Genomic DNA, 22991 nt, shown 5'->3' on the forward strand with positions numbered 1-22991 from the left:
GTGACACAGTTTTTATGCTTAAAAGGTATAACTAATTTTGGCAAGTAATAGAGAAATGCCATCAATCCTGTAATCATATTTTTTCATGATTGCTGAGTTCAGATTCTTTGTCATAATGTTCATGGAAATTATTTGTTCAACATTATCAGTCAATCAGTCCATATTTATTAATTGCCTACTATGTACTAACACTGTATTTAACGGAGAATGAAAACAAAACAAAGGAGTTGTATACAAGGTAATTTGGAAAGGAAGTCATTAGCAGTTGTGGAGGAATAGAGTAGGCTTCATGTGCAAGGTGACTTTCAGAAGCTTTGAAATGTATCTTCAGGGAAGAAGAGGATTATATATGGCAGAAGTGAGGAGGGAGTGCATGTCAGGCACAAAAATATGGACATGACAAATGGAGTGCTGTGTGTGAGGTATAGAGAAGAAGGCGCCGCTTTGGCTGGATCTCAGGATGCAGAAGGAAAAGTAATGTTCAGTGAAACTGGAAAGACAGGTTGTAGCTAGGTTGTGAAGGGCTTTCAAAGGTAAACAGAGGAGTTTTAATCTTACCTAGGAGGCAACAGGAAGCCACTGGAGTTGATGGAGCATAGGAATATAAGATGGTCAGATTGGTGCTTGAAGAAAATTACCTTACCAACACAAGATTGCACAAGATTGAGGAGAAACTTGAGGCCAGAAAACTAACCAGAATGCTATGGTGGCCAAAAGTAAGATGGTAACTTTAACTGAATAGAGAATAGGGAGAAAAGGTTGAATTTAAGAAAGACTGTGGACTTAGGAAAGACAAGATTTGGCAGCTGATTGAATAAGATACTGGATGAAGGAGAGGAAGGAGTTGAGGATGAGGTAAAAGTTACAAACCTGGGAGACTGAAAGAGTAGCATTACTTTTGGCAGAAATAGAGAAGTTTGGAAGAATGAAGAATTTGAGGGTAACAAGGATAAATTTAGTTTGGAGCTGGTTGAGTTTGGGATGTTTCTAGTAAATGCCCAATAGGCAATTATTGATGTATACCTGACAATCAGGGCAAAGTCTGGGGTGGAAGATATACAAATATATGCTCATATGTACATTTACAAATACACATGTGTATATTTGTGAATCATCTGCATAGATGATGGTAGTTAAACTCATGTGATCTAATAAGGCTATTGAAAAATAGTGTAGAAGGAAAAAAGAAGGCCCAAAGTGGAACTTGGGGAACACTTGTTCAGGGACACTCTGCATAAAGAACCAGTGAAGAGGACTGAAAAGGAGAGCAGTGTCAGAAAAATTCAGGGAGAGAAGAGTATTCAGGAATGCTGCAGATGATGGAAAAAGAATGAGAGTTGAGAAAGGACCATCAGATTTTATAATTGGTAACTTTAAAGACAATTGTTTCATTTGAATAATGATAGTGGAAGCCAGAATTCAAAGGGGTGTGAGGAGTGAGTGAGAGAAGAGAAGGTAGAAAGAGTGAGCATAAACATTTCTTTATAAAGAGTCTGGTGAAAGTTGTTAACAAGTTCAGTTCTTTACCTAAATCGGGAATCATATCATCTCTATTGTTGTTTGTCCTTTGTTGTTAAAGGGGACCAATGACAGAGCCAATGTAGTATGGCAGACCTGGGGATCTTGTTTTCCTCTTTGTCTTTTAGCAGCCCCTGCCACACTGTGTGTCATTCTGTGACATATGACTAGTCCATGTTTTTCTACTTTAGGCAAGTGTGGTTTCATTTCAGTATTTACAGGATAGAATTTTTAAAGATGAGAGCTTCATCTTTTTTGCTATTATTTTCTTTTTGGCTTTTCAAGAGTAATTTCAGTGAATGTACTAAATTAAGTCTGAAACAATTTTTAAAGATTTTAGACTATATAAATGAACTTCTTTCCAAAAGAGAATTTTTTTTTTTTTTTGCTGTTTTATTTCATTCTTTTTTCATAGAAAAAATTTTCATTGTTGTTCAGACATGTATGACTTTTTATGACCCCATTTGGATCATGGTATTGGAATGGTTTGCCATTTCCTTCTCCAGCTCATTTTACAGGTAAGAAAACTGAGGTAAACAGTGTTTAAGTGATTTGCTTGGGGTCACACAGCTAGCTAGTAAGTTTCTGACTGGATTTTATTTTATTTTATCATAATAACTTTTATTTTTCAAAATACACGTAAAGGTAGTTTTCAGCATTCACTCGTGCAAAACTGTGTTCCAAATTTTTCTCCCTCCCCCCCCCCCCACTTCTCCTAAACAGCAATATAGGTCAAACACATGCAGTTTTTCTCAACATATTTACACATTTATCATGTTGCACAAGAAAAATCAGATCAAAAGGGGTAAAAAGGGAGAAAGAAAAAAGTAAACAAGCAAGCAAACAACAATAAAAACCTTGAAAATACTATGTTGTGATCCACATTCAGTCCCCATAATCTTCTCTCCGGATGCAAATGGATCTCTTCATCACAAGTCTATTGGAATTGCCCCGAATCACCTCTTTATTGAAAATAGTTGAGTCCATAATAGTTTGATCATCACATAATCTTGTTGTGGCTGTGTTCTCTTGGTTCTATTTACTTAGCATCATTTCATGAAAGTCTCTCCAGGCTTTTCTGAAATCAGGCTGCTGATAATTTCTATTATATTCATATACCATACCTTATTCAGCTATTCCTCAACTGGACATACACTTAGTTTCTAATACTTTGTGACTACAAAAAAGGCTGCTACAAACATTTTTGTACATATGGGTCCTCCCCCCCACCCTTTTTTTTTTTTTTTGCTGAGGCAATTGGGGTTAAGTGACTTGCCCAGGGTCACACAGCTAGGAAGTGTTAAGTGTCTGAAATAAGATTTGAACTTAGGTCCTCCTGACTTAAGGACTAGTGTTCTATCTGCTATACCACCTAGCTGTCCCACTTTCCCCTTTTTTATGATCTCTTTGGGATTTAGACACAGCAAAGACACAGCTGGATCAAAGAGTATGCACAGTTTGATAGCCCTTTGGGCATGGTTCCAAATTATTCTTCATAATAGTTGGATCAGTTTATAACTCCACCAACAATGTATTAGTATAAGACTGAATTTTAACTCAGGCCTGACTTAAGGCCCACTCCTCTAACCACTGTGCCATATATCTGCTCCAGATTGTTGTTGTTTATCCTGGAAGAAGACTAGTGTATCAGGGATATGATGACATGCAAGTGAATTGAATTTAAGTGAGGGAGAGCTGTGCAAGGTCACTTGCCTTACTTTTCGGCCTTTTTAAGCTAACCTGTCTTTGACAGGTTTTAGTTACTTGAGGCAGTGCTTTAGTCAGTGATTAAGACTAGGTAAGAAATGAGGCAAAGATGACAGGAACAAATAATGGTGAATGTTGGAGGGGATGTGGAAAAACTGGGACATTGATGCATTATTGGTGGAATTGTGAAAGAATCCAACCATTCTGGAGAGCAATCTGGAATTATGCCCCCAAAGTTATCAAACTATGCATACCTTTTGACCCAGCAGTGCTAATACTGGGCTTATATCCCAAGGAAATACTAAAGAAGGGAAAAGGACCTGTATGTGCCAAAATGTTTGTGGCAGCCCTTTTTGTAGTGGCTAGAAACTGGAAAATAAGCGGATGTCCATCAATTGGAGAATGGTTGGGTAAATTATGGTATATGAATGTTATGGAATATTATTGTTCTGTAAGAAATGATCAGCAGGATGAATACAGAGAGGCTTGGATAGACTTACATCAACTGATACTGAGTGAAACGAGCAGAACTAGGAGATCATTATACACTTCAACAATAATACTGTATGAGGATGTATTCTGATGGAAGTGGATATCTTCAAAATAGAGAACAGCTAATCCAATTCCAATTGATCAATGATGGACAGAATCAGCTATACCCAGAAAAGGAACACTGGGATATGTAAACTGTGAGCATTTTTTGTTTTTCTCCCCAGGTTATTTTTACCTTCTGAATCCAATTCTTCCTTTGCAGCAACAACAACAACAACAAAATTCTGTTCTGCACATATATATTGTACCTAGGATATACTATAACATATTTAATATGTATGGGAATGCCTGCCATCTAGGGGAGGGGGTGGAGGAAAGTAGGGGAAAATTCAGAACAGAAGGGAGTACAAGGAGTAATGTTGTAAAAAATGTTATAATTATAAAATTAATTTTAAAAAAACTCAAAAAAATCAATCTGGGAGGGGAAGACCTTAGGGTTTCTAGACAAAATAGAAAAATTGTTATTTAGATTCACTCTGAGCTAGTAGGGGCCCAAAGACTAGTTGGGTCTGCCTTAGATAGAAAAATTACTTTTATGTTTAAATTATAGATTTATTACTTCTCTGTGAAGGGCAAACAGTAACAATCTCCTAGCAGCTACAAGTACTGTAATTTACAAAGAACAACTGCTTCACTTAAGTTTTTCTTGTGATTTGAATTTTTATATTAAAAAACACTTAGTAGCCAAACAAATTTATATTTTGATCCTTTTGGACTTTAAAATTTGGGCATACATGCTTCTGTTATTTAACTATTAATAGAGAGTATAAACTAGAAACGTTCCCATTAAGATCAGTGGTGAAACAAGGTCGCTCATTATCACCATTATTATTCAGTATTGTACTAGAAATGTTAGCATTTGCAATAAGAAAAGAAAAATAATTTGAAGGAATTAGGTGATGAGAAAACAAAATTATCACTCTTTGCAGAAGATATGATGATGCGACTTAGAAAATCCTAGAGATTCAACTAAAAAACAACTTTTGCAAAATTGTAGGACATAAAATAAATCTACATAAATCTTTATGTTTTTATATGTTACCAATAAAGTCCAGCAGCAAGAGATAGGAAGAGAAATCCCATTTAAAATTACTGTAGATAATATAAAATATTTGGGAATCTGCCTGCCAAGTTAAATCCAGAAACTATATGAACACAATTATAAAACATTTTTTACACAAATAAAATTAGTTCTAATTAATTGGAAGATTATCAAGTGGTCATGGGTAAACCAAGCTAATACAAAAATGACAATTCTACCAAAATTAATATATTTATTCATTGCTATACCAATCAAACTGTCAAGAAATTACTTTATGGAATTAGAAAAAAATGATGAAATTTATCTGGAAAAACAAAAGGTCAAGAATTTCAAGAGAATTAAAAGACCAAAAAATTCAAAGGAAGATAGCCTAGCTGTACCAGACCTAAAACAAATTATGAAGTAGCAGTCATCAAAACCATTTGGATCAGAAGAATAGGCTAGTTTCACAAGACATAATAAATAGTCAATGACTATAGTAATCTAGTATTTGATAAATCCAAAGATTCCAGCTTCTAGGATAATAACTCACTATTTGACAAAAATTGCTGGGAAAACTGGAAAACAGTATGGCAGAAACTAGGCATTGACCAATATCTAAGGCCTGTATACCAAGATAAGGTCAAAATGGGTTTATGATTTAGGGATAAAGGCTGATATATAAGCAAATTAGGAGAACAAGGGATAGTTTGCTTCTCAGATCTGCGGAAAAGGAAGGTATTTATAGCCAAAGAAGAACTAGAGAACATTATGAAATGCAAAGTGGATAATTTTGATTATATTAAATTAATAAGTTTTTGTACAAACAAAATGTAGTCAAGATTAGAAACGAAGCAGAAAGTTGGAGAAAATGTTTTACATCCAGTGTTTCTGATAAAGAATTCTTCATATATTCTGAAAAATATATGGAGAATTGACTTAAATTTGTGAGATTATAAGCCATTCCTCAATGGATAAGTGGTCAAAGGATATAAAGGGACAATTTTCAGATGAAGAAATTTCTAGTCATATGAAAAGATGCTCTAAGTCATTATTGATCAGAGAAATGCAAATTAAGACAACTCTGAGATATTGCTTTTCAGATTTGCTAACATGACAGGAGAAGATAATGATAATTGTTGGAAGGGATATGAGAAAATTGGGACACCATTGTTGGAATTGTAAGCTGATCCAACTATTCTAGAGAGCAATTTGGAACTATGCCCAAAGGGCTATCAAAATGTGCATAACCTTTGAACTAACTGTACCATTACTGGGTTCTGTATCCCAAGGAAATCATAAAAGAAGGAAGAAAACCCACATATGCAAAAATGTTTGTAGCAGCCCTTTTTGTAATGACAAAGAGCTGGGAACTGAGTGAATGCCTATCAGAGAATGGCTGAATAAATGATGGTATATGAATGTTATGGAATATTATTGTTCTATAAGAAATAATGAATAAACTGATTATAGAAAGGCCTGAAAAGATTTACATGAACTGATGCTAAATAAAGTGAGTAGAACCAAGAGGAACAGTGTACGCAACAATAACAAGATTGTGATAATTGATTCTGATCTTTTCACTAGTGAGATGATTCAAGGCAATTCCAATAGAATTGTGATGGAGAGAGCCATCTCCATCTAGAGAGAGGACTGTGGGGATTGAATGTAGATAAATGCATAGTATTTTCACTTTTTTGGGGTGATGGTGTTGTTTGTTTGGTTGGTTTTTTCTTTTTTTTCTTTTCTTGTGTTTCTTTTTTCCCTTTTCATCTGATTTTTCTTGCACAGCATGAGAAATGTGGAAATATGTTTAGAAAAATTGCACATGTTTAACCTATATTAGATTGCTTGCTGTATAGAGGAGAGAGGAAGGGGGAAAGAAAAATTTGGAACACAAGGTTTTGCAAAGGTGAATATTGAAAACTATCTTTGCCTGTATTTAGAAAAATAAAGAGCTATTAAGAAAAACTTTTAATAGATACAGGGAAAATATTTTGGAATAGATTTATAGAGCTTGACTCTCATTATGATGTCTTATTTACCAGCTATAATTGACTCTTGAATTTTTCTCTTGTACTTTGATAAACATTTTTCTTAATACTGTTTGTGAATCATAGGAAGAAGTCAGAACTCAAGTGACTCTAGACCATTTACTGGTTACTCTTCATTTTAGAGTAAATGCCAGGATAATCTTTATGACTCATGGCTTCCTTGAGAGATTAAGGCTATCAGTGAATTGCTGTTAAAACAGAAAACTTGTTCTCCTATCCCCTCTCCTACCCATGTTTTTATATAATTGCAAAGAATGTTAAACATCTTGTTTTCCTACATAGACATCATTGTAGTAGTTTCTGATAAATACTTTAACAGCTGACCATTATCTAGAGGTCTAAGATTTATAAAATGTTTTTCATATATTATTTCATTTGGTCCTCATGACAGTCCGATGAAGTATACTACTCCCATGTTATAGACTTTGATACTAAAGCTAAGAAAGATTAAGAAATGTTCCTTGAGCTATATAGGGGCAGTTAGGTGGTGCAGTGAAGTATCTGGAGTCAACAAGACTCATCTTCTTGATTTCAGCTGTAATCTCAGACATTTATTAGTTCTGTGAGTCTGGGCAAATCAATTAACTCTATTTTCCTCAGTTTCCTCATCTGGAAGATGAACAGGATAAGGAAAGAGCAAACTACTCCAGTGTCTTTGCTAAGAAAACCCCAAATGGGGTCACTAGGAGTCAAACACTACTGAAATGATTGAGCAACAAACAGGTAGAAATCTGAAAGGTTTGTACCCAGAAGTCAGTTATGTGAGGCCAAAATTAGTCATAGGATCAAGGAATGAGCTTAATACTGTTTGTGGTTTAACTCTTTAGCCTCCATTCTTATCTACTTAGCCCTGATAGGTTTAAAAAGAGTTTCCTTTTCGTTGTCTTCTTTTTCTTGTTTCTTATCATATTAGCTTCTGATTTTTAAACTTCTCTTGCAAGATGAAGGAATAGGTACTTCTCACTCTGTAACTATGTTCTTTCTAGCTACTCTTTTGGCTCAATAGCATTGTTGTTGTGATATAGTAGACGTTGTTAATGAGTAGGTAAAAGTTAGTTGAACTCATGAGTCTTTTGGAAAAGTTCTTCCAGATATGCTGATGTTTTGTTTGGTACTGACTTTCTTTCTTCTTGTGTTTATAGTTTCGACATGTGCCCCAATAACTGTTCTGGTCGAGGAGTATGTAAGCTCAGTAATGGCAGCAATACTGTCAAGTGTGAGTGTTCAAAATACTGGAAAGGAGAATCCTGTGATATTCCTTACTGTACAGATGACTGTGGCTATCCAAATCGAGGCTTCTGCAATTCAAGTGATGTTAAAGAATGCTCATGCTTCCCAAACTGGCAGGGTGAGAAGAATTTTTGCATATTTTGTCTGCCTTTGATTCCGTAACTTCTCTCTCTTCTTTGAAGACACTTAAATGAATTACATATGATTTGAAACTTCAGCACACACATTTATGACAGTTGAACTTTCAGCTTATTAGGGTTTTATATTATGCCTTTTAAGTTCTAAAGATATGTAATTAAGTTTGTATTGGGTAGCTAGAAGAGGATTTGAATTTGAGCCCCTGAACACAAGAACCTTGTTTTTTATTCACACAAATTTGAATTTGAAATCTCTGAATAATTATATATAGCATCTTGGGCTCAGCTACTATGGGGATATGTCAGAGGTGTGATCTAGGTAGTGAGAAGAATGATTATAAAATGCATTTCCCTAGGAAATTTCTCTTAGAAAATCATAGAAAAGGAGAACATGTGACATGGTAGGCTCCCAAAAAAGACATCTTTGAATGGTATGTAGGAAAAAGGATACAATCAAAATTTGGTCAGTGAATTTTTACAGAATCACAGTCATTTTTGAAATTGAAGAAAATTGTTTTTGTCACCCAGAATGCTCTGCTTTTTCTTTGGAGAAAGAAAATGGATTTATTTTTGAAAGTCTTTTCCCAAATGTTTTTAAAAGCATTTTACTGATATTACTAGTTTTTGGTTGGCATTTAGAATTTCATCAATTAAGTATTATGTACCTTTTGAATACCTATCATTATCTTCATAATGATAAATAAAAGTCAAACTCCTATCTAAAAATATGTTATGGTTATTGCATTTTGGGGAATCTGAGTTTTGTCTAGCTTTAATATTGTCTATGTGTACATGAAGTTTCTGACACAAATAATATTATATAAATACCAGATTTAGTAACAGTACAAATTAGAAGGATCAAATCTTTGTTAATGTTTTGTAGTACTAGTTTACCAGAGAAATTCTTAAGTTTTATCTTTTGTCTTACTTAATCACTATCATTACCTATATTGTCTTTCCTGCAAGCTACCCATGGTACATGACTTCAAATAAAATTTAGTTTGAGCCTAACCTTGTCATCAGTACAAGTGATATGATTTCAGATTTTAGTGATGTTTATTTGAAATCAATAGTTATAACTCAGATTTGGTCCATTTAGTAGAATAGAATTGAGAGATGAAAATTCTCAAGCATTTTATTTTCTATATAGATGCTGAGATTACATATGAGAGAGATAAACTTGGTGATATTTCTATTCTAGGTACATTTTTCTATGATTCGGTATATCAGATATAAAAAACAATGTAATGTATGTAATGAATGTAAAATCTTCTTTTATTTAACCATTGTTTATTACGTTTTTCACAGGACCTGGGTGTGCAATTCCTGTGCCAGCTAATCAGTCATTTTGGACTCGGGAGGAATACTCTCAGCCAAAGCTCCCCAGAGCATCCCACAAAGCTGTTGTCAATGGTAACATAATGTGGGTTGTTGGAGGTTATATGTTCAACCATTCAGATTACAACATGGTTCTGGCGTAAGTTGAATAACTTTTGTTGAACATTTTGAAAATATGGGTGGTGTTAAACATTGTCAAAAAACCCTACCATGATCATGAAAGAAAATTACTTTCCCTTTCAAACATAATTTTGACATTTATATTATAAATTCTACTAGGAGTTTAAAAAAGTGAGAGAAATGCACTTTTTTGATCAAAAATATTTTAAATGTTTCAATAGTAATTCATTTAAAGATATGGGATTGTGCTGGTATTCCATCAAAAAGTATAATATTTTCTGACATAAGCACAATACATTCCCTTCTGCTGATAACAGTCTACTTTGTTGGTTTTCCTAACAACTGTTCTTTCCTGATTTTCTGCTTTCAAAACTTCTCAACTATTCTCTTCTTATTTAGCCATCATTCTCTGCCTTTAAGAGAAGGACATCTTAAATAGATTGGTGTCTTCCAAAGAGACTGATTGATATTCCTGTTTATATATTTGGTAGGCTTAAATGATTCAAATAGTTTATTTTATAGAGGAAATGATTTTTTTTTTTTTTTTTTTTTTTTGGTAAAAGCACTTTACTTTTTCCAAATACATGTAAAGAATAGTATTCGACATGCATTGTTTTTGATTGTTTTTGTTATATATAGTTTTTCTTTTTCTTTTAATTTTTTATTAGTTTTTGACATTTACTTTTATAAGATTTTGATTTCCATTTTTCTTCCCTCTTTTCATATCTCCCCAAGATGTCAATCAATCTGATATAGGCTATACATGTATAGTCATATCAAATACTAGTCATGTTGTAAAAGAAGAGTCAGAACAACAGGGAAAAACCATAAGAAAGAAAAACAGCAAAAAAAAAAAAAAGTGAAAATAGTTTTCTTCAATCTGCATTCAGATTCCATAGTTCTTTGTCTGGATATTAATAGCATTTTCCATCATGAGAGTTTGTTTTAGATCATTGTATTACTGAGAAGAGCAGTCTATGAAAGTTGGTCATCAGCACACTTTTGTTATTATTGTGAACAATTCAACATTAAAAAAAACAAAAAAAGATTTTGTGTTCCAAATTTTTTCTTCCTCCTTCTCTTCCTTCCATCTTCCTTTTCCCCAAGATAGCAAGCAATCTGATATAGGTTTATACATGTGGAATCATGTAAATCTGTTGCAACATTAGTCATGTTATGAGAGAAGAAACAGAACAAAAAGCGAAAGTCATACATATGTACACACACACCCCAAATCCGAAAAGTGAAAACATTATCCTTTGACCTGCATTCAAACTCCGTAGTTCTTCCTCTGGATGTGGATAACATTTTCTATCATGAGTCTTTTGGCATTAACTTGGATCTTTGTAAGGCTGAGAAGAGCTAAGTCACTTATAGTTGACCATTGTGCAGTATTGCTGTTACTGTGTACAGTATTCTCATTTCACTCATCATCAGTTTGTGGAAGTCTTTCCAGGCTTTTCAAAAATCAGCCTTCTTATCCTTTCTTTTAACACGACAGTATCCATTTCATTCATATGCCACAACTTGTTTAGCCATTTCCCAATTGATGGGCATGCCTTCAATTTCCACTTCTTTGGCATCATAAAAAGAACTCTTATAAATATTTTGTTTATGTATGTCCTTTTTCCTTTTTTTAAGGTCTCTGTGGGATACACACTTAATGGTGGTATTGCTAAATCAAAGAGTATTATGCACAGTTTGATTGCCTTTTCAGCATAGTTATAAATTGTTCTCCAGAATGGTTGAATTAGTTAACAATTCCATCAACTAAACATTGTTGTCCCAGTTCCCCCATATTTTATCATTTTCCTTTTCAGTCACAGCCAGACTGATAGGTATGAGGTAGTACCTCAGCTATTTTAATTTGCATTTTTCTAATCAATAGTAATCCAGATAATTTTTTCATATGATTATAGATAGCTTTAATTTTTTTATGCCTGAAAACTGCCTATTTTGTTAAGTCGGGCAATATTTTTTGGCATCCATTTCACTTAGATCAATAACTTTATTGGCATATGAGCAAAGTAGCTCATAATTATTGCTTTAATTTCCTCTTCATTGCTGGAGAATTTGCCCTTTTCATTTTTGATACTGATAATTTGGTTTTCTTTCTTTTTTCTAATCAAATTAACCAAAAGTTTATCTATTTAATTGTTTTTGTTTTCATAAAACCAGATCTTGGTTTTATTTATTAGTTTAATAGTTTTCTACCTTTGATTTTATTCATCTCTCCTTTGAGTTTCACAATTTCTAATTTGTTGTCTAATTGGGGATTTTTAATTTGTTCTTTTTGTAGTTTTTAAAATTACTTTTTCTCTACTTTATTCACGTATGCATTTAGAGAGATAAAATTTCCCCTAAGTATACTTTGACTGCATCCCATAAATTTTGCTATGTTGTCTCATTGTTGTCATTCCTTATTGATTGTTTCTATGATTTCTTGTTTTACTCACTCATTGTTTAGGATTAGATTATTTAGTTCCTGTTAATTTTCAACCTATCTTTCCATAGCCATTTATTACATGTAATTTATGATCTAAAAAGGATGCATTTATTATTTCTGCCTTTTTGCATTTGATTGTGAGGTTTTTATGCTCCAACACATGGTCAGTTTTTATGGAGGTATAATGTACCACTGAGAAAAAAACAAACCTTCATTCTTCATTCTTCATTCAGTTTTTTCTAGAGATCTGTCATGCCTAACTTTTCTATAATTCTATTAATTTTCTTCTTTATTGTTTGATTTGTGTTTACATTTATCTAGTTCTGAGAATGGGAAATTAAGGTCTCTCACTAGTATGGTTTTGCTGTCTATTTCTTCCTGTAAGTTATTTTACTTCTCTAAGGATTTAAATGTCATACATATATTTGGTGCATATATGTTTTTTTTGTTTTTTTTGTTTTTTTTTTTTTTTGGTTTGTTTTTTAGGCTGGGGTTAAGTGACTTGCCCAGGGTCACACAGCTAGGAAGTGTTAAGTGTCTGAGACCTGATTTGAACTCGGGTCCTCCTGAATTCAAGGCTGGTGCTCTATCCACTGCGCCACCTAGCTGCCCCAGGTGCATATATGTTTACTATTGATATTAACAATTATAGTTACTGTATATTTCCCTCCATCCTATTTTTCCTATTTATACTCTCACCCTGTCTTTCCTCATCCATATTTTGCTTCTGACCACTGCCTTCCAAAGTCTGCTCTTCCTTTAGTCAGCACTTCCTCCCCTTTCTTTTCCCCTTCCCTTCTTTCCTAGAGGATACTTTCTTATAGGATAAAGTAAATATCTTTATCCAACTGAGTGATACCTTTTTAGGAAGATGTAATTTCCTTCTTTGTCTCTTTTAATTAGATCTATTTTTATTTTTGTTTTAACTGAGATCAGGATTCCTACCCCTGCTTTTTTTTTTTTTTTTTTTTTTAACTTCAGCTGAAGCATAAAATATTCTGCTTAAAGGTAAATATACCTTTACTGTTTCTTTGCTTCAGATATATTTCTTATAAACAACATATTATAGTATTTTTGTTTTTAATCTACTCAGCTATTTGGTGTCATTTTATAAGAGACTTCATCCTATTCACATTCACAATTATGGTCACTGTTATTTCCCTCCATCCTATTTTTTCCATTTATACTCTCACCCTGTCCCTTCTCACCAATATTTTGCTTCTGACCTCTGCCTTCCTCAGTCTGCTCTTCCTTCAGTCAACACTTCTTCCCATTTATTTTCCCCTTCCCTTCCTACTTTCCTATAGGATAAAGTAGATGTCTTTATCCAACTGAATGTCAATAGTATTCTCTCTTTGAGCCAAAATCAATGAGAATAAGGGTCAAACAATATTTACCCCCTCTTTTCTTTCTCTCTATTGTAAAAAGCCTTTTTGCTTCCTCATGTGACATAATTTACCCTATTTTTGCCTCCCCCTTTCTTCCAGTGCACCCCTTAATTTTTTTTAAAACATCACATCAAAATCAATTTACACTCACATTTTCTCTCTGAAGTAAACTTCTAACTGTCCTATTAGAGATTCAGTTCTTAAGAGTTATAAATATTATCGTCCCATGTAGGTGTGTAAACAGTTTAACCTTGTGCAATACCATGTTTTGTTTTGTTTTTCCTGGTTCTCTTTTATGCTTCTCTTGACTCTTGTATTTACAAATTAAATTTTCTGTTCAACTCTGATCTTTTCATCAGGAAAGTTTCAAAGTCCTCTTATTTCATTGAATATTCATCTTTTCCCTTGAAAGATTATGTTCAGTTTTGCTGGGTAGTTAATTCTTGTAGTAATCCAACCTCTTTTGCCTTCTGGAATGTCATATTCTAAGCCCTCCTATCCTTTAATGTAAAAGCTGCTGAGTCCTGTGTGATCCTGACTGTGGCTCCTTGATATTTGAATTGTTTTTTCTGGCTGTTTGCAGTGTTTTCTCTTTGATTTGATAGTTCTGGAATAGCCTGTTATATTATTCTGGGGTCTGTTTTGAAAGGTGATCAGAGGTTTCTTTTAATTGCAATTTTATCCTCTGCTTTTAGGATGTCAGGATGGTTTTCCTTGATTTCTTTAAAGATGCTGTCCAGGCTCTTTTTTTAATCATGGCTTTTAGGTAGTGCAATAATTTTTAAATTATCTCTCTTGGATCAATTTTCCAATGAGGTAATTTATATTTTCTCCTTTTTTTCATTCTTTTCATTTTGTTCCCCTATTCTTGATATCTCATAAGAGTTTTTAGCTTCCACTTGCTCAATCCTAATTTTTAAGGAATAATTTTCTTCAGTTAGCTTTTTTAACCTTCTTTTCCATTTGGTCAGTTCTAATTTTAAAACAATTGTTTTCTTCAATGGATTTTTTTATTGCCTTTGGCTGATTCTATTTAGATTTTTTTTTATTCAGTATTTTTTTACCAGTCATATGTAAAAACAATTTTTAACATTCATTTTTAAAATTTTGAGTTCCAAATATTCTTCCTATCTTTATCACCACTCTCAATCCCCTCCCCCATTGAGATTGCAAGCAGTTCGATAAAGGTTATACATGTGTAGTTATGCAAAACATTTCCCTAATAGTTATAACTGTTCTCAGCAATACAATGATCCAAGACAACTTTGTACACAGTATATTTCATTTTGCATCAGCTCTTGGAAGTCTTTCCAGATTTTCCTGATAGTAAATTGCTCATCATATCTTTTTTCTCTCCATTTTTAATAAACGTATTTATTTATTTATTTAAAACAAATATGAAATAGAAAAAAAAAACCTATTGTCATGTGCACAGCAGAATGTAACAGAGAATTTGAAATATGTTACAATAAACTTCCATTTCAAGAAAGCATATATAATAATAGAATACATTGTATTCAAAACTCTCTGCTTCCTGGTAAGGTTTTTTTTTTTCCTCACCTATATATTTTTTGCTTTATTCTTTTTTATCTCTTTCCTCTTCCCTACCCTCTCTAAGCAGGCTTTATAGTTAAGCATATATTTATGAATGCATACACACACATATATATATATACATATACACATACATACACATATATAAGCACATTCCTATAATCATATATATAAAGGCATGTAGATATACATCTATGTAACATTATACTATGCTTTTTTGTCTTTTTTTTCTCTGAAAGTGGATAATATTATCCTTCTTAGGTCTAAGTCTTTCCCTATTTTTCTAACTCCACCTATGCCAGAGCAGTATTCCAACCTTATACTCTTATGCTATTTCATTATTTTGAATACTCTAAAACAGTATTAATATGGCTGACATATAACATAGATTTCCCTCTTTTGATTGAAGCTTATCCTATCATAGCACAATGGTACTTCATCATGATCACCTATCACAGTTTATTCATCTATTCCCCAATTGTTGGGTATCCTCTTAGTTTCCAATTCTTTGCTACAAGAAAGTAGCTGCCATAATTTTTTTGTGTGTGCATACAGGTTCTTTTTTTTTTTTTTTTTTTTTTTTTTTTAATTTTGTTTGGGATTCAAACAGAAGTAGTATTGCTAGGTCAAAAGGTGTAGCCCTTTGGTCATAGTTCCAAATTGCTCTACAGAATGGTTGAATTAGTTCAGAACTCCACTAACACTGCAGTAATGTCTCATTTTTCCCACATCCCCTCCGATATTTGTCAGTTTCCTTTTCTTATCTTTTAGCCAATCTAATAGGTATGAGGTGGTGTTTTATTTCATATTATGAGTTAGAGTATTTTTTCAGATAATTATAGATAATTTTGATTACTTCATCAGAAAATTGTTCCTATATTTTGATCAATTTAATAATTGGGGAATGATTCTTAGTTTTATAAATTTGATTCAGTTCTTTTTATGTTTGAAAAATGAGGCCTTTATCAAAAAATCTTGCTTGAAAATTTTTTTCTCTCAATTATTTTTGCCAACTTGTAATTGCCTCCTGTTTATTCTCTCTCCTTTTACTCTGTCCCTCCTCAACAGTGTTTTGCTTTTACAAGTATTTTGCTTGACTATACTCTCCTCCAATCTACTTTCTCTTCTATCATGTTCCTCTCTCTCTTCTCTTATCCCCTTCCCTTCCTACTGTCTTGTAGAGTAAGATAGATTTTTATACCCAATTGAATGTGTTTCCCTCTTTAAGCCAATTCTAATGGAAGTATTTCCCCTTATTCTCCTTGTCGCTCTCCTCTTCCCCTCAACTTCAAAAGCTTTTCTTGTCTCTTTTATGTGTGATAATTTACTCTTATTCTACCTGTCCCTTTCTTCCATTACCCTCCTTTCATTCCTTAATTTATTGGCAGCTTTGGTTTTAACATCATATCATTCTTCTTAACAAAAAATAAAATGGGGCAAGAAAATTAACTGGCATATCACCTGAGATATATAAATATAAATATATATATATATATATATATATATATATATGTGTGTGTGTGTGTGTGTGTGTGTGTGTATATATATATATATAATATCTGGAAAGAAGTGAGGGAAGCATATTTCATAATCTTTTTGTCAAGCTTTGTGATTAAAACTACTACTTATGCTTCATTTACATTGTTCTCAGAATGTATGTTGTGTTCCTGGTTCTCCTTCTATTACCCATCATAATTCATAGAAAATTTTTGATGCTTCTTGAGTCCAAATATTAATAGTTCTTTATAACATAGTAATATCTATTACGTTCATATACTATAGTTTTTTTAGCCATCTCCTAGTTATAGAGCATTGGTATTTTGTCCCAGCTTTTTGCTACTACTAAGCATAGCCATGAATATTTTGCAATCTGTGGGACTTTTCTTTCTGTTTTGAGATCCTTGGAGGATACGTGCCTAGCAGTAGTGTCTTGGATTATGGATATTTTAGTCACTTTAAAAACTTGATGAAGTTAGACTAATTCATAGCTTCCCCAACGTAGTATTAGTGTGTCTGTTGTTTCATGTCCCTCCAGCATTGACTATTTCCATTTTCTGTCATATTTACCAATTTGCTTGGTAGAAGCATAGATTTGCTTTATTTGCATTTCTTTTATTGGTGTTTGGAATAGTCTTCAATACGGTTAATAGCTGGTTTTTTTTGTGAAGTGTTGTTCATACCCTAAGACCACTTATTCATTGGGGAATGACTCTTGGTCTTATATTTATATTAGCTCTCTATATATCTTGGATATTAGATACTTGTCACATATTTATTGCAAATGTCTTTTCCATCATGCATAACTTCCCTTCTCCTTGTTACATTGATTTTGTTTATATAAAAAAAAAGCCTTTCTAGTTTATGTAATTAAAAGGTTTTGTTTTGTTTTTTTGTGATCTCTATTATTTATTTCTTTAAGTACTCTCTTCCTAGCCATAACTGAAAGACAGAACTCTCAGTAACTGTATTAGCTTCATCATTTCCTTAAAATCATCAGGGCTTTAAGGTAATGTCATGACAGAAATTATTAGCAACGAATATTTTTTATTATGACTAAGCCCTTTAACTTGTAGTGTACTATGATTCTGTTTCATTAAAAGAAGTTAAAAGATGCATGAAAATTCATCTACAAAAATAGTTAAATTGTTTATTCTGGTTGCATGGACTATTTTACTATGAATTTCTGTATAATAGGTTACACAGAAACTTATTGTTTCAGAGATACATACATATACACATATACTTGCATTCATGCATATATACATATACACACATTAACACACAATTAACTTCTACCAGAAAAAAAATGGTAGAAGTTAATTATACATTTCTTTATTATAGTCCTCTTCCAGTGACTTTTCAGAGTCTAAAAGTGACCCTTGCTTTTCAAAGACAGTGCTACAAACTTTAGTAGGTCCTTTATTGTGAGAATATACTTAACTGTGCTTAAAAACAGAGATAAGCACAATAAATAACAAGCTTATTTGAAGTCCTGAAGTTTAGAGCCTAATCCATCTTTGAGATCTTTACCATCACAAGACATTATACTTTTCTTTTGTCTAGAAATAACACAGTGACTATTCTTACATGTTCTTGGTTCCATTTTTATTTAATGAGAGCTGCAAGGCAATGTCCCAAAGGAGCATATCTCCTGGGTTTATGAAGTACGAGAATTATAGAATTTAAAATCTGGAAGAGTTCTCAGTGACCAGCTAGTCTAATCTATACCAGAAAAAGAATCCCCACTATAATACATTTGACTTAACAGATCCATGAAGAAAGCATGGTTTAATTATCCATCCCTATATTTTTATACTTATTTCTGCAGAGTTTTCTCTGTTTTCTGCTTTTTGATCTAGGCTTTGGACTTTTAATTTTAATTTAAGGTCTTTTAATTGGTTGGAAGCTGGGATTTCTCAGTTGTTGCTTTTTGGATCTTAATTTTTTATTTGGTCATGGCTTTACTTATAAAGGTAGTTGGTCCTTGAGCATGTATAGTCTAGATCTACAGGATCTTGGCAGAAGTGCTTCTCTTTGTAAGAGGACTTTTTCAGAAATTTGTTGATGATATTGCTAGCCAAGTGAAAACTTTGTGATGAATTTCTTTTCTTTTTCTTGGGAGGTAGAGAGGACTCTCAAATGATGGTTTTGTCTTTGTGGTTGGTTATATCAGAAAGAGCGAAGCTTTAATTTGCAGAGCAGAGTTTTTATAATACAATTGTAGGTAGCAATCCTAAGGAGGTTTTTTTAAACAGAGTAGATGCAAATGAACCTTGTACTTCTCTCATTTCACCTTTTAGGACTTAACCAATTATCCCAATATCCCAATATACCTACCAAGTTAGAAACACTTTTGAGTATGAACCTAGTGATTGATTGTAGTTTTCTTGTCTGATAAGATAAGTTTGGAGAATTCTATAAGCAATAGCAACTTATAATAAATTAAAATCCACTAAGGCATTGGGGAGAGTAGGTATAACATCTTGAAAGTTTTAAAAAAGTGATACACTGACTCTTTAGCAAAACTTTATTTGGGGGAAATCGTATAATAGTTACACAGGTAGCATTAAAGTTCAAACAGATCTTCCTTTAAATAAATAATATGAATTGTTTTAGGATATAGGGCCAAGAGCATCATATTTGTTACTTTAAAAAGTATTTTCTCATGCTCAGTCTTGAAGTAATTTTTTTTATCTACTTAATTGTTTAAAAGTCAATACTTTTGATGATGAATAATAACAATGATGAATTATTTGTGGATTGGTAAAGAACATTTTAAGGCTTTTTACCCATCAAAATCTATCTTATAAATGACCAGAAATGATAATAGTAGTTTAGGAATATATTGAAGCATATAAGAGGCAGTCTGATTTAATAGAAAGAGCATTCACTGATCATGGAATCAGATGATGTGGATTTCATTACCAGTAATGCTTAGCTCATAGTGTAACTGTGGCCAAATAAGTTAACTTTTCTAAGACTCATTTTTCTCATTTCTTAAATGAAAATATTTTTGATACTGTCTGTCTTATGAGGCTCATGGAGTCATAAGTTTTAGATCTGAAAGGGACCTGAGAGAACATCTGCTCCAGCTCCTTCATTTTACATATAAAAAAACTTAGGTCAAGTATTAAGAAACAGGTGAGATTTGAACCTATGTCTTCTGATTCTAAATGTTTTCCCCCAGCACATTACTTAGAAGTACTTTGTAAGTTTGATTTGCAGATTATGAGTTACTTTTCTCTAAAATAACTTTTCCTTGTTGACTTGCTTTTATCTTTTTTATATCTTAAAGAAAATTATCTTTACTGAAATCTTTTTTTTTGTCACCTACATTTCCTAATGTAACTAATAATTTCCTAATGTAAGTAATTTCCTAATTTCCTAATGTAAGTAATAATTACACAGTGTTGGGAATATATTAGACTGCATATTATTCTTGATTTCTGTTGCATTACATAGTTTATTGACTTAAGTTCAGTAAATACCCTGTGTGTAAAAACTCTGTGGTATGGGAGAAGATGGGAGGAGGAAAATACTGAAATTTAGATAAGGTATAGTCACTGCCCTCATGGAAAAAAATGAATGTTTTAAATAACATGTTATATATGGGGTTTAAACATATCATCTCTATATTAGTGGCAACTATTTCTCGAATATTTTGTCTTTGTACATGCTATTTAAAGAAATGTTTAATTTCATTGAAATATAATAGCTGACATTTATGCAGTCTTTTATAGTTATAATAGATTTTACATATATCATCTTATTGGTATTAATACTTCATTTTATAAGTAAGTAAATTGAAGATCAGGGAAAGTTAAGTGCATTGCCCATGGTTACAGAGCTAATTAGAATCCAAGTTTCGGTTCACTATAATCCAGTTTAGAGTGATACTCCTTTCTCTGTGACCACATAGGCAATAGACTTATTTATTTTTGGACATAAAGTCCAGATAGAAATATATAAATATACAGTTTGAAAACTTACTGATCTTGATCTTATTAAAATCAAGCTCTAACTGGTACTTGGACAAATATAAAATCTTAATTGAAAAATAATTCTTAATATAGTCTGGCACACAAAAGTAATTTGATTTAGCATACTTGTTGCCTTTTTAATCCAAAACTTTTAATTTTATTAGAAATTAATTTAAAATTTTACATGCACATGTAAAACTTTTAAAAGCCTAGAAGATTTTTAGGAAACAAAAAGGTCTTAATTTTTTTTTAATCGTACTGAAAATGCATTGATTTCTAGATTTGTTTAATATGAGGAATTAGAAAAAGATCCAAAAGCACAGATTTGGGAATAACACAATTTGTAAATTCTTTTTGTAATTTGTAATTTGTAAAATTTAAAAATTATACTTAATAATTTGAAGTAACAGGCACTTTCTGTTTTAAACACACACACACACACACACACACACACACACACACACACACACACACACACACACACTGATCTGCCTAATGTGGTTAGTTTTATTCTGAAAAAAATATATGAGGTGAAATAAAAGCAATTCCATGGGATATAACAAATGAGTAGTCATGACATCACAGCAAAGTTTTTTTGTTGTGTTGTTAAGGATATGTTCCTATTTAATATTTATTTTTGTATAATGAATTAAAATAGAAGGCCTGATAATGAAAATTAAGGTGATCAGTACTAGTTTTAAGTGAGCATGAAATACAGTACATGTGAATGTGAATTCCCTTAACAGCCCTTAAAATAACCATTCAGCCTCTCCTTATGCTGCTTATCTTTTCTTGCCATCTTTTTCTCTCACCTTTCTATCTATGAGCTGAATTGAAGTTTATCCTGGGAGTGATGGCATGTAAACTCTTTTTTTTTAAATTGCAGAATGGCACAGTGTCTAGATAGCTTTCCTCAAAGCCAGGAAGACCAGGTTTAATTCTTGCCTCTAACACACAATAGCTATGTGACATTGGGCAGATACTTAATCTCTCAGTTCTTTAGATAACTCTCCCACAGTAAATTGCACAGAAAATGCCAGGCTGCATGGATCAGGGGAGTTTCCTCATCTGGAAATTCCCTGGATCAATAAAAACACAGGCCTAGTTCCTATCCCTAAAATGAAGCAGTAACACCAATTTGGAGGGATTGCTCATCCTTTGTTGTCCACAGCAATTATGATTCACTTTCTTTTCTTTAAAGTCCCACCATCATCCCTGATATTTACTTATCCAAATACTTATTTTGTGTAACTAGATGGCTCCTCCCTGAACACTTTTCGTCCCGGCAAGTTTAGTGTGACTCTAAACTTGGTGGAACTAATAATAAAGAACAGAATGTGAAATACTTTTATTTTTGTTTGAGTAAAAACATAATCTCTCCTTGTTGTACAGGTATGACCTTGATGCTGGGGAGTGGCTTCCACTGAACCAAACTGTAAATGATGTGGTTGTCAGATATGGTCATTCATTGGCATTATACAAGGTAAAAATGTCTCCACTCAGGCATGAGAAATTGTTAACTTTTCTGTTATTGTTTTATTTGCATTAATATATTGTGGTTAAAAAAAAAAGATTTAATATGATTTGATTGGTAAAATCTTGCCTCCCATGTGGAGAACATAATAAAAGGTAGAGCAGTAGATAAGTAGAAATTAAGAGAAGTTTAAATTGATCTTGACATCTATTGAGAGTAATTTTTTTAGTAGAATTTATGTTGTATTAGGAAAATGGAATTGTGGGGCAAGACACTTAAATCCTAAAACAGATTGTAGCTGCTTATGTAATTAATTATACACAAGCATATTTTTTCATAAATTTTTAGATCACTTTAAGAAAGAATAGTCATATTTCCCAGTAAGTTTTCATGTTTTTTTTTTTTTTTTTTAAAATCCATGGTAGGGGGTAATGTGAAAACCTGTTGAGTTTTTTTCTTTTCAAGGCACTTTATTCTCCAAAACACTTCATAAAAGGAAGACCAGGAAGAGTGGACAGATGCTGGAGATATGTCATGTGATAATTACAATTTAATCTCCATAGGACCATAGATTTAGAACTGGAAATGGCCTTGGAGGCCATGGACTATACCCTCCTCATTTCATAGATGAGAAAATTGAGGCACCGAGTGATTAAATTACTTGCCCAGGGTCACACAGCTAGTTAGTGTCAGAGGTGGACCTTGAATCCAGATCTTCCCTATTCCAAGCCCAGTGCCCTAGCCACTGCATCATGTTCATTCCTTCCTGAAAAAAAAAAAAAAAAAAAAAAAGGGATCATAACTTGTATTTCAGTGTCACATGTTATATTAAAATCATGTTTGTGAAAATCATTTATATAGGTGATTCTATACCTCTTCAGTGACTTTTCCAAATGTTTAGAATCTAAAAGCAGTCATTAAGAATTTCTTATGTAATGTAGAGTACAAATAAATGACCTTTCTTCTTCTCAT

At 32.6% G+C, this 22991-nt stretch overlaps 1 protein-coding gene across 2 annotated transcripts in view; it reads left to right on the forward strand.

The window, feature by feature from the left end:
• ATRN (attractin) overlaps positions 1-22991 on the forward strand; it is a 239148-nt gene that overhangs the window by 75533 nt on the left and 140624 nt on the right. For both annotated transcript variants that reach the window (XM_074274223.1, XM_074274222.1), the window contains exons 5-7: positions 7995-8200; positions 9528-9696; positions 21938-22028. In XM_074274223.1, coding sequence (XP_074130324.1) covers positions 7995-8200; positions 9528-9696; positions 21938-22028 — 466 coding nt within the window. The remainder of the gene's footprint in view (positions 1-7994; positions 8201-9527; positions 9697-21937; positions 22029-22991) is intronic.

The sequence above is a fragment of the Sminthopsis crassicaudata genome, chromosome 6 (genome assembly GCF_048593235.1).
Source record: "Sminthopsis crassicaudata isolate SCR6 chromosome 6, ASM4859323v1, whole genome shotgun sequence".
NCBI lineage: Eukaryota > Metazoa > Chordata > Mammalia > Dasyuromorphia > Dasyuridae > Sminthopsis > Sminthopsis crassicaudata.